Below are 13,273 nucleotides of genomic sequence, written 5' to 3' on the forward strand. Positions count from 1 at the left end.
AATAAAAGCGAAAATACTGCAACTGTTTCAACTCCTATCTGCTATGCCCGTATCCACAAGTTATCTCTGATATAAGTGGTGTTTGCGATTGGCCATATCCAAAATAATTACCTTTTTATATCCGTAGCCACTTGTTTTCCTGGAGGCTAATGAACGCCATATGGAAAAGCTTTTATAAAAGAAGTTTGTGATTATGAAAATGGAATCGAACCACTTTTCTCCCTGCCTTTGACCAGCTACCTCTGTGAATACGGGTCCTAGGCCCGTATTTTTTGAAGCCTCTAACGCTAAATATGTTCGGGAGGCAAATATGTAGCCAATCCTGGCAGTGGACGAGTTGTTAGTGCGGACACTCTGCTAATAGCAAATGTCACTTATCAACGAGAATATTTGAGAATTACCCCTGGTATTCATCCATGGTATAAGCTTCGTACCACTGGTTCTAATAAGCAGCTACCACTGGTCTTCGTCTCAGCTACATGAGACGGTGAAATCTAGATGTTGTGAGATAGGCCATCCTACAACTGTTAAGCTTGTTTGTGCACTTTAGCGTATTTCGGGAAAGCTTTATGGTGGGATCGACATACCGATTTCAAGTCGTGAACGTGTTAAAGATTCACTTCGGGTAATGTATTTGTGTTCCTTTCGCCATAATTCTGCATATGTATTATTCGCAACGTCATCGCATAAACTTAGGTTTGTTCAATGTACATAAAGGAAAGGAGGTGTCGGAAATTTCAAGACAAGGTGAAAACGCTAAAGCCACCTTGCGTACCGGGTGCTTGCGCAGGCTACATTCCTTCCATTGTTGCCGACATTTGCGGTGATCGTGACTCAGTCGCCTCTTGTGGAGCGTACAAACGTGTCAAGCGTACGAACCCTGGGCATCGGTGGCAGTGTCACGCCGGATGTGGTCATCCAGGACCTACTACGCATATTCAACCTTGAGACCCTCTTCCACGGTGAGGCCTGTTTATTTGGCATTGTAGGCATGCTTATCCTGTTGCCTGCACTGATTGGTCATTTGGAAAGTCTGTGATGTAGCCTCAAAACCAATGTTGCAATCTTTGTTGCAACCGGTGTTGCAACGCTTCAACGTCAGCGCGCTTGTGTGACAGCTATAAATAAATAAACACGAAGGCACTTTTTGTCTTTGCTAAGGCATTGTTTTCGAATTGTGACCATAAGTGGGTTGCCTACAACGGCAAGGCCATGCATTCCTTATTCGTTGTTTGCAAATCTACTTGTAAACATGACTTGGATATCATGAGAATTAGCTTGGTGCGGCTGTAATGTTCATTGATGAATTTATGTCCTTTATGGTGGAAGTGATTGTACTAAAGGCTTCAAAAGAATGCAACACATGAAACGAGCACATTAGGGTGTTCATTCTGTGAATTATGAGTAAATTTAGTAAAATTGCAGCCTATTACTATTGCTTCTAAGAGTTACTGACCAACTGACATGCATGAGCGTACGGACTAGCGCCTATTAAGCACACAGCTGGAAGCCATACTGGTAACAAGATGATTATTGATTGCTACTTCAAAGGTACTTCAATTAAAACGCCCATAATGTTGCTTTGTACAGTGATAAACCCAATCTGGAAAAGTTGCTTTCGGTTCAATGAAGATCTACGCACAGAGCACCAGCCCGTAATTTCTGTTGTAACAGATACTTCTGCATGAAAAAAATAGAATTGATATTTCGCATATTTATTATTGCTCGAACAGTGGAATTCTTCCTTATTCCAAAGAGGGAGGTAAATAATGTTAGTCTAAATACGTTGGAATTTTACTGGCTTCTCACGCTGCGCGGTAGCTTATTTTCTTCACCATATTCCACACTTCATTAACGACATTACCAGACCAATTGTTAGTTATGAAACTCTACTGAAAAACAGCTAAAATTGACAAATATCAGTTAGTGATGCAGCAATTTCCATAAAAAAGTTAGAAATCATCATGTAACTTGTTTTCCTCAAGCACTGCGATTAGTAGAGCTATATATGTAAATATGGATACCCTATACCATTTAGATAAAAAATTACGTTGACACAATGGTGACGCGCTTACAAACGATTCACAACTTTATGATTCGGGAATCGTTATAAAGAAAGAAAGAAATTTGCGCGCATTAACACAGATACATAGAAAGGAAAGGGCAGATCAAGTAGACAGTGAATAAAACAGCTTCTCTGAACGTGAAAATTAACAAACACGGCAAATAAAATGCATTCTGACAAGCACATTGCCTGCAATATGCGCGGAAATTCTATATACACAAAAGGTTATAACACGGCATCTAGATGAAAGAGTGTTTATTCATCCAGTGGCCATGGTTATACAACGCTTATTTGGACAATCCGTGAGAAGTAGCGCAGAACAACTACCAAAGTCCCCGGCATAACGTTTATACTGTGAGTTTCAGCGGCGCTCGAAAGGCGCAGGGCATGGAAAGCAGAATTCTTCCTTTCTAGGCTCTATTGTGCATGATTATTGGACGATTTATAGTAGTTGCACGTTTTAGGGTTAGCGTGAGCGCATATTTTTGATGGCCGTGCTCGTGCAGTGTACGGAATGACGGAGATGAGCGGCATGGTCAGCGGAACACCTTTGCACCAGGTCTCGTCGGAGACCGTCGGATATCCGATGCCGCTTACTGAAATCAAGGTGCGTTGAAAAAAAATCTAATATTTGACACTTTCGTTGTAGTGGGGTAATAAGTCGTGTCAAGCATTAAAAACATACATGTTCTGTGATTGAATCGTCCCCAACACAATTGCAAGTACGCAATTGTCTAATTAGAAAGGTATATTTATAGCACATCACACATCGTACTTACAGGGCAGTAATGTTATTAACTATCATCACGTACATAAAAGTTCTGAGCCAATTTCATGATGTAGAAATTTGTAAGGATGTATATTTTATTTAACCGTTAAAAAACAAGTGAAGCGCACAGAGCTCTCCTAAATACTATTAAAAATTGCAGGGTATATGAGCAACAGCAAGAGTAAGGTATTTGTCAAAGGATTAGGAAGCGTAATCATAGACTGCCTGCCTAAGTTTGCGTACATTAAAGTTATAATGGTGTTGTTAGTACATCATGAAAATAAAGTCTTTGGTTGTATGGTTTATAAGAACTAACGTCTCAATACCAACTCAGGCTGTGAGAAACACTGAAGTGGACAACCCGGGGTTCTTTAACGCGCACTGGTATCGCGCAGTACTTGGACTTCTGGTATTTTGCCTCCATTTATATGCGATCGCAGCGACCGGGATCAAAGCCGTGCCTTTCGCATCAGAAGCCAAGCACCATAATAACCACTGAGTCATGGCGGCCATGCAGATAAGCGTTGGCGTCCATGCTTAACAATGCCTGTAATACGAAAGTTAACCATAGCTCTAACTAAAAGAAATAAATGGGTAAACTCAGCCGCAGAAGTACTGAGCAGCGTCGTAAACAGTTACTTTTACAACGGACGATCAAGTCAATGTCGGTATTTACAAAAGCTAATTAGTGTAAGAGGATTTTCACATTGCTTATTATTGGGTGGCTCTGACTTACCCTTAAGGGCGATATTGTGGAGGGTGATCACTGCCGCCATGACCAATGGTTGACAGCACTATGCTAGAGGGAAGCTTTGTGGATATCGGACCTGCTTTACACAGCATTTTGAACAGTCGCGAACACAATGCCACTGAATTCACATGCAACGGATTATAGGTTAACAGTATATATTATTAGAAAGTTGCATGACAAATAATTCACGGGCATTTTAAACCCACAGGGGCGTGTTGGGACGTCCCAGCACATACGCACTTGCAACTCAAGTGAAAAGGAAACACAAATGCAGTAACAGACGCCATACTAGGCTGCTGATTCATTCTGTGCGTGTTTCTTTTCGATTACTGCGATTGGCATAAGAATTCGTAAGGATGTATAAGCTATATCATATTGAAAAAAAAAATGTGCCACTCAGGAATGCCTAAAAACACTCACATATTCGCACTCACTTTCATTCAAGAAACATCACACACAGTGGAAGCGAGTATGAATGTGTGAGTGTTGGTAGGGATTAGCAAGTGGCGCGAAGTTTACTTTTAATATGACGAGTTGCCAAATAACCCAACAACAAGCTTTAAGTACCCTAAATTGTTTAGATGAAAAATGACATTCAGCTTGTTACGTTCAACTTATAAATTTTATTCGACTTCAAATTTGTGTTGTGTGTGTCAAATATCAAAAGCCCGTTTTGACTATTCGCACCCCAACGCGAAATTCAACAATAAATATTATAATATTCATAATTGTTGGGGTTTGACGTGTAAAATCATTAAAGGCGGCGTGATGGAGGGTTCCGGAAATTGCGACCACCTGGGTTTTTTTAACGTGGCCCTAAAACTAAGTATCGAAATCTAGCAGTCACAGGGACAGCCACACGGGACAGCAGCACCTGAAATCGTCCGCTCATGCTCTCATAGGCTTGCGTTTAGGCAACGCCCCGTTTGGTCTGTCATGTCATGTATTATTTGGAAACTCTTGCAGACCATGCGAAAGTGTGCTTAACCAGCAGAAAACCGCTATCAAATATAGATATGTTGATCAGCGCACGTGCGATACAGCCGAGACCTTTTTTTTATTAGATCCAACAACAAGTGCATAAGTCATCCTTTAATCGCTCTTCTCGATGAAGAGTACAACTATTTCCTAAACACGAAATGAATCACGTTGTCTTGCAACACTTGTGTGTATGCGCACACTTCTGATGAGTCAATCATTTGTATATGTGTTCCTTCTTTTTCAACAATGAGTTTAGTTGGGAGTTAAGCACTGTGTCCTTTTCTTTTGTTCGTATCTAACCCATTGTGCTGTCATTAATTCCATAATGGACATCCACCAGCTTGCCCAATTTATGATTATGAAAGAGGGAATCATACAGAGAGAAAGAGAGAGAAAAATAAAGAAAGAGGGAGCTATCATAATGAGAGAGATCGTGCGACAAAGATAGAAAAGAACTAGAAATAAAAAGAAAAAAAGAAAGAGGGAAAATAGAAATGAAAATAAACAGAGACAAAAAAATACCGTGAAAGCAGAGAGATAAAAATAATAAAAGAAACAGATGAAAGGAAGAGGAGAATTGTGAGAAACCCAGTTCCATTGCTTCAGCAGTGTGAATCTGCCTTAATTTGTTTTTTTTTTGCTTCCCATCATGACTAGTATTCACAAAACTTTTTGTTGAAATCATTGGTAAGAGAAAATGCCTGTCGACATTTGGCCCATAACTCTACTTTCGTAAGTGCTTTTTCCTGTTGGTCAGCCAGTTTCGCTAATACGTCCCACATCGTGGTAGGCAGGAATATTCTCTTACGAAAATGTTTCAGTGTCAGACGTTGCAGATATGGGCTATTGAAGCTCGATATTCCTTAACGAAGTCAACTGTTCTGTGGCAAATAACTCTCAAGATTTGAAAACATGGCGAAGCCTGTCCAAGTTTACTTGCGATAAATTTATCCCATTAGTCAGACGACCACCGCAATGATGCCTTGAATGTGAAGAATATTGCAATTAACGGGTACACTTAGTGCACGAAGTGATACCTTATTAATGATATCACTATGTATAACCTAATACTTGACGTTTTAATCTTTTGGTGGTGACGTTACTTGTCTGCAGGTATTTATGGTGGCATGCGAATGCAGAAGAAGCTAGAGTCTTGCATTAATTTATCACTTTTAAACAATTTTAAGGGACGCTGCTTTGAGGTCTACACTATGGCCAACATTTGATATAACCACTTTTTTTTTTGCTTCCATGCTGAGAAGCAAACAGCTGTCGTTCTCTCGTACGTGCCAGTGTGAAAGGATGCATACGCGAACGTGCCTTCCGCAGATATTGGACCTCGATACCGGAAAGCCGCTCGCTGCTGACAAGGACGGCGAGATCTTGGTTCGTGGGCCCCAGATGATGCTGGGATACCTGAACAAACCGGAGGCCACCGAGAACGCTATCGACGCGGACGGCTGGTATCACACGGGTGCGCATACGCCATTTTTTTCCTTTCAGGCGTATTGCTTCTCGCAGAGAATGAAGAAATAGATATCAAACCTTTCAATCCAAAGAGGTCACCAAAGCCCTAATATCTTCAGCGTTTTAAGCGCGAAGCTGTGAATGTTGATCGCGGCGGCTTTCTTGTTGAACTATTACAAATTTAAACATTCATCATGCTTCCAGTCGACATTCTCGCGTCGCATTTGTGGACTGCTTATGTGGATAAGCACAAGGTCGACTACATACATTGGCCCGGATGCATTGTTCATTGCAGGTTGGCTGAGAATTGTTGTCTGACCTATATTTGAGCTGTCTGAATTGCGTTTAACCTCTAAGCAAGAAAGGTTATAGACGAACGACAATTTTCAGTGTAGTTTCTGTGACGACCGTTACCGTTTTAACCGCAACCGTCTTACCTAGACGAAAAACTACCCAAAAAGTATGTGAAAACCTTAACAAGTTAATTTACTCCGTACGAAAATGCTCTAGAAAAACAGAACTCATGTTTTCGACTTGTTAGAAAAAAAAACTTTCTCGCAGAAAAGCATCCATGCTTTATACTAAGAGAGCTATTTCTTGGGCGAGTTGAAAGGTTATAACTTATGAAAAAGTTATAACTTTCTTCTTCACACTTACTACATCATTTGGGGCGCAACTCCGACAAGGAAATAAAAAGGCAAGAAAAAGCCCACCGTCGTTAGTGTTATCAAAAGAAAGAAATGCTGTTTTTGAAGTCGTCAATGCATTGAAATTGTCATGTGGCCAAGCAGGCATATATGAAAGGTGGATCTTCAATAAAACACTAATTGCTAGACTGGCATCCTTTCCTGTCTCCTCAATTTTCTTTCCTTGTCTGAGTTGCACCACAAATATTATAATAAGCTATTCTTTACACTTTTCAGCAGACACGTCATTACGACCTAAATAAATGGAGAACAAGGTGCAAAATGTTACAGGCAATTCACCTCCTTTCTACCGTTTTTCACCTTTTGGAAAGCTCATGATTAATTTTCTTGAAAAAAAAAAGGACATTCTCATTACAATGTAAAACATTACTACTTTAGCCATCACGTTCTGTTCATGAGCGATATAACTAATAAGATGCAGTGACAACCACTCCAACTTTTTGAGCACAGCCCAAGTCAAGAATACGAGTTTTTTGTCAAATGCCTCTAAACAGCTTTCTCAAATGCCTTTAATGCAGAAAGAAGGCCGCGCGAAGGCTGATGTAAGCAGCCTTCTTGAAAACACCTCGTTGGAGTGAGTGCCCTTTTGTGTGGTCTGGGTTTGGCTGCTCCGTGCTTTTTGTGAGGGATGCTTCTTGTGAGGGATGCTAGGCGCTCCTTTGCACTTTGTCACTTATTTCATTTTTCTGCAATTGTACAAACAGACATGGTACATTCCCGATGTGTTGTTTCCTGATGCTTTACGCTGCACCGGGAAGCAGTGACAGCGACATGTGCAACACCCCCCTTATCTGCTCTTAAGATGAAGAAATGGGAACGTTGTGATTGAGGAAAATATCTACTGCTGTAACATGAAGGAAATGTAACAAAATTTGCTCACTCGTAAAACTTGGCCGATTGTGTTGGTTCAGTAAATAATAAAGCAAAAAAAATCTACTCTTTTCAAGGCACCGCGACAGTTGACAATTGATCGAATGTACAATAGTGGAAGCTTGGGCTAGTTGGTTTGTAGTCATGCGGGCTAGGTTGGCTGAAAAAACGGCCAGTATTATCGAATGCGGCTGAGATGCAACTATGAGTGAAACTTTTGCTGCTACATGTGGGGTAGAAATGCTGGAAGCAAGAGCAGAAAAATACTCAGCGCCGGCTGCCACTTTCCGCGTGAGATAAAAACCTTTTGTGCAGCAAAACATGACGGTAGTGCTTCATGATGTCGTCATTCTCAGAGTGAACGCCGCAAACTTTATATTTACTAGTGAGATTTCTATTATTGCGATGCAAAGTTTGCTCCCATTTTTTGAATTACGTCGGCATTCTTTCACGGTTCGTCATGGTTAAGATAGGCTTATACCTCAATGAAGAATTAAATATGGCACGCAATTTATTGACTTCACCATACCGGATTTGAAACCTTGATTATAGTAACATGTTATTGACTTGTTTAGCCCGTCCAGTCACTCTCCTGGGTTATTTTTTTGGGAGGTTACAACTACCTTTTAGTGTGTGCCTTTATCATGCCCTCAAACTACATTATCAGACAAACGACTGTTTCTTCACCTGCATTTACATTTAAGCACAGCATATCGCATTCAAATTATATAGAGTGCCTATTATTGCTTTGCAAAAATTGTGCTGTTTGTGTCAGCTTCTTCGGTTGTGAGCTAAAAACACCAACTTTTACGTGACCAAAAAATGGCGAAAGCTGCCAATAAAATAAGCAATAAAAACTTCAGTACGAGTGAGAATCGAACCCAGACTGTCTATGTATTAATCAGATGTTCTACCACAGGGGCACACCAATGGTCGAAACTGATTTAAAAAATATATATGAGTGTCATGTAGTAGAAGATACCATTATTATTGTGTCTAACTAAAAAAGTGAGCCCATGTGTTTAAACTTATTTCCTTCACGCCGTAAAAGGAATCTCTTTAACGCACGCAATGCTATAGCATTGCGTGCGTTAAAGAATCTCGCCACGCTTCAAAACATGTGAAATGCTCAACGAGTGGGTGTTTTGAAGGCCCACCCAATACAGAGCACTCAAACATGTGTTTGCATGTTGCATTACGCAAGCATAGTGGGCCCTTCGCTGATTCGCAAAATAACCACTTATGGCGTAGTTGGCACTTCAAAACAACTGTACTTGTAGCAGACATTCTATGATCGCTTCAAACAACCAGTGTTGCACGCAAAGTCATTCGTTCCCTTAAGGCCAGACCACACGCACCCATTGCAGTGCGTCAGCGCGTGGCTTTATTGACGTGGTGCCGCGCCCTCTCCCTATAGAGAGAGAGGGCGCGCAGCATCACGTGGCCACACACCCTTTCTTTACCTAGAGAGAGGGCGCGGCGCCGCGTCAATAAAGCCACGCGCTGACGCGCTGCAACGGGTGCGTGGGGTCAGGCCTTTACGGCACCGTTGAGGCTTGCACCGAGGCCCAAGCTGGACTAGTAATCGAGAAGGTGATTCGAACAGGAACCAATTACGATTAAACAAGGCCTCTAGGTGCGCCATCACGTTCCACTCCTGAAGGCGAAGTTCAAGCGTCCTCCAAGTTTTGGTATTGTGTTTGTAACTGTTGTGTAATTGTTGTCACACAATATATTGTTAATGCGACGGGCTTGTGCACAAAAAGAACTATGCTACGATCGGCTTATACGATATCTTCTCGTAGTTCCGAAGAGTCTTCACGTTCCCGTCTTGCAGGCGATGCATGATGGCTCAACGTTCGGCCATCTAGGCACAGCGAAACTCTGCCGGCTTCAAGAAAGATTTTACTGGCCAAAAATGCACCAGACGACGGAACAGCACGTCTCTAGTAGAGCACGAGTGCCAATGCCGTAAGCGCCCTACCAGTGTTCCTCCAGGGCGACTACATCCTATTCCACCTCCCAGAACTCGATTCGAGCAAGTTGGGATTGACCTTCTAGGTCCCTTTCCTATAGGTCTTAATTATAATGGCAATCGCTGGATAGTTGTATGTACCGATCTCTTAACACGGTACTGCGAGACCGCTGCTATACCATCGGCAACTGCAGCTGACGTGTGTTTATTCATGCTGCGTTTTGTGGTTCTACGACATGGACCTCCTAAAATTGTTATCAGTGATCCTCGGCGACAATTCACTGCAGACGTGGTGGAAGAGATGCTTCGTCTATGCGCTTCAAGCTTTCGGCACTCTACGTCATATCATTCCTGAACAAATGGCCTGACAGAACGCACTAGGGGACTCTCACTAACATGCTATTTATGTATGTCACAGCAGATCACAAGAACTAGAACGGCGTGCTACTTTTCATCACTTACGCATTTAACACCACACAGCATGAAACTACCAGGTACAGTCCGTTCTTTCTTCTGTATGCTCGGCCGCCTCGTCATACCCTGGATACTGTCTTCCTGTTCTTAGACCTTCATAATTTCGGTATATCCAAGATGGTCTGCCGTGCAGAAGAAGCCCGACTTCTTGCTTACCTGCACACCCCCGCTTCGCAAGATCGCTTGAAGACACGTTTTGACCGTCAACGCTGACACGTGACGTATAATCGCGGAGACCTCGTGTGGCTGTGGGCGCCAAATAGGAAACGTGGTTTCTGTGAAACATTGCTGGTGCACTATGCGGGACCTTATGTTGTTCTAGACCGTATAAGCGATTTAACTTACCGCGTAGCACGTCTTCATTCAAATGGCTGATGACATGCAAAGACTGAACTTGTCCATATAGTACACTTGAAGCTCTATATTCCCAGAGAGACTCTTTAACTCGCCCGGTGGGCTTCGTCTGCGCGGAGGGAAATGCTACTGCATATTTGATTTGGGTATGAACGTCTGGGTAGCGGGGAACAGGCAGATTAGAGAAGAGGACGTTAGGCTGGCGAGATAGGCCTCCGGTGCACGACACTTTCAAATCTACTGGTATGCCACAGCGGAATAAACACATATCTAAACGTAACAATATATATTACTCTTAGGCGCCAGCCGCACCATATCCGCCAATCCAACTACTATTAGATGTAATATGATAAGAATAATAGAATGAAATAAAATGAAAGGATAATTTTTATTTGCTCGAATATAAACTCCTGAGTAACGTCCTCGGCTAGACAGGAAATTCCCTTAAGATTGTTCGTCTGCTAGCCCGTTACCGCAGGGCGAAAGAGACCGGGGGCTCTATATAGTAACTTCTCAAGCTGCCTATAGCAGCTTATATCGAGGCCACTGCCATTGTGCAACTGTGTTTACAAATGAAATAAACAAAATAAATAAATAAATAAATAAATAAATAAATAGTTGCGTGAAACGGAGTTGTCATTGCGATCACCGCTCTTGGAGGCCAGCGCAAAGGAAGTCGGCTTACCGAACTGTAGATAAACCTGCTCCTCCTAGCTACGTTTAATACATGAAAAAGGCGTTGTTGTGCAAGAAAATATGCAGCCTCAAAAATATTCCCAGAAGTGACGCGTGAACACAATGCACGTTCGTGGTGACCGCTTGAACATCGCCACCGCCGACTTGATTGATTGATTGATTTGTGGGGTTTAACGTCCCAAAACCACCATATGATTATGAGAGACGCCGTAGTGGAGGGCTCCGGAAATTTTGACAACCTGGGGTTCTTTAACGTGCACCCATATCTGAGTACACGGGCCTACATTTCCGCCTCCATCGGAAATGCAGCCGCCACAGCCGGGATTCGAACCCGCGACCTGCGGGTCAGCAGCCGAGTACCTTAGCCACTAGACCACCGTGGCGGGGCTCGCCACCGCCGACTAACAACACACGCCAGCCGCGGGAGCAAAATCTGAATACAGCACCACAAGTTCTCGCGACCGCCACGTAGCCGGCTTCGCCAGCAGAGCTTTCAAACTGAGTTTATTCCAGTAACGTTGACTACTACTACTACCACGCACGTAGCCAGGATTTTTATCGAGGGGGGGGGGGGGGGGGGCAAGGCCTAGTTTTTCGAAAAAAAGTCTTTTCATGGGAAATACAAAAAGTTGCCCAGAAATATAGAAGGGGCCATTAGAAGAAAAGGAGCCCAAAGTGGAATGCAGCAAAAGAGGCGAGTTAATCAGCGATGCAAATCAAATTTTGACACTGCAGTGAATCTATAGTGCGTGTGCACCAGAAAGAATGCGTCCCTACCGAAAAATTTCAACCAACAAGTCACATACACTGTCAGTAACGGGAAAAGGAGTCATAAAAAGAAACAAAGAAGTGTGAGGGGGGGGGGGAGGTATGCAACGGAACCGGTCGTCCACTTACGCATGTGCGGCAAAAGAAAAATATTGGACTTTTTCTCTGCCGAACTTTTCACATTGTATAATTTGCGAAAGGGTATAGGAGATTTCAATTTTCGAGATATTTTGCAAACAGAGTGTGAGCAGCAAGAAAGTGTAATGTACTTCCAACGAGAATGAGCGAGAGTGAAAATGGCACGCTAGAAGTTTCGCAAGAGCAACTCATCCAGTATTCAGAGAGAAATTATTGCTCTTGCACTATTCAGACAAAGAAGAAATGCTGAGGCAATTCTGCACCGGCCATTGTCGGCAAGTCGACAACAACAACAACAACAGCAACAACAACTACAACATTGTTATTATTATTATTATTATTATTATTATTATTATTATTATTATTATTATTATTATTATTATTATTATTATTATTATTATTATTATTATTATTATTATTATTATTATTATTATTATTATTAATGCCTCGGTCTCACAGCATATTGCTTATATAAACAATCAGCTAGGTACTCGCTTGTATACGTACGCATTCAAGCGACGAACATGCGATGAATTATTTGTGTGTAAAAGAACGTCATCATCATCAGCCTGACTACGTCCACTGCAGGACAAAGGCCTCTCCCTTGTTCCGCCAGTTAACCCGGTCCTGTGCTTGCTGCTGCCAATATATACCCGCAAACTTCTTAATCTCATCTGCCCATCTAACCTTCTGTCTCCCCCTAACCCACTTGCCTTCTCTGGGAATCCAGTTAGTCATGACCAGCGGTTATCCTGTCTACGCGCTACATGCCCAGCCCATGTCCATTTCTTCTTCTTGATTTCAGCTATGATATCCTTAACCCCCGTTTGTTCCCTAATCCACTCTGCTCTCTTCTTGTCTCTTAAGTTTACACCTACCATTTTTCTTTCCATTGCTCGCTGCGTCGTCCTCAATTTAAGCTGAACCCTCTTTGTTAGTCCCCAGGTTTCTGCTCCGTAGCTAAGTACCGGCAAGATACAGCTGTTATATACCTTTCTCTTGAAGGATAGCGGCAATTTACCTGTCATAATTTGAGAGTGCTTGCCAAATGTGCTCCACCCCATTCTTATTCTTCTAGTTACTTCAATCTCGTGGTTCGGCTCCGCGGTTATGACCTGCCCTAAGTAGACATAGTCTTTTACAACTTGAAGTGCACTATTACCTATCTCGAAACGCTGCTCTTTTCCGAGGTTGTTGTACATTACTTTCGTTTTCTGCAGATTCATTTTAAGACCCACCTTTCTGGTCTCCTTGTCTA

At 42.4% G+C, this 13,273-nt stretch overlaps 1 protein-coding gene across 1 annotated transcript in view; it reads left to right on the forward strand.

The window, feature by feature from the left end:
- LOC119187897 (luciferin 4-monooxygenase-like) overlaps positions 1-13,273 on the forward strand; it is a 38,156-nt gene that overhangs the window by 4,565 nt on the left and 20,318 nt on the right. The window contains exons 3-5 of the mRNA XM_037436003.2: positions 791-962; positions 2,572-2,672; positions 5,896-6,040. Coding sequence (XP_037291900.2) covers positions 791-962; positions 2,572-2,672; positions 5,896-6,040 — 418 coding nt within the window. The remainder of the gene's footprint in view (positions 1-790; positions 963-2,571; positions 2,673-5,895; positions 6,041-13,273) is intronic.

Source organism: Rhipicephalus microplus, chromosome X (genome assembly GCF_043290135.1).
Source record: "Rhipicephalus microplus isolate Deutch F79 chromosome X, USDA_Rmic, whole genome shotgun sequence".
Taxonomy (NCBI): domain Eukaryota; kingdom Metazoa; phylum Arthropoda; class Arachnida; order Ixodida; family Ixodidae; genus Rhipicephalus; species Rhipicephalus microplus.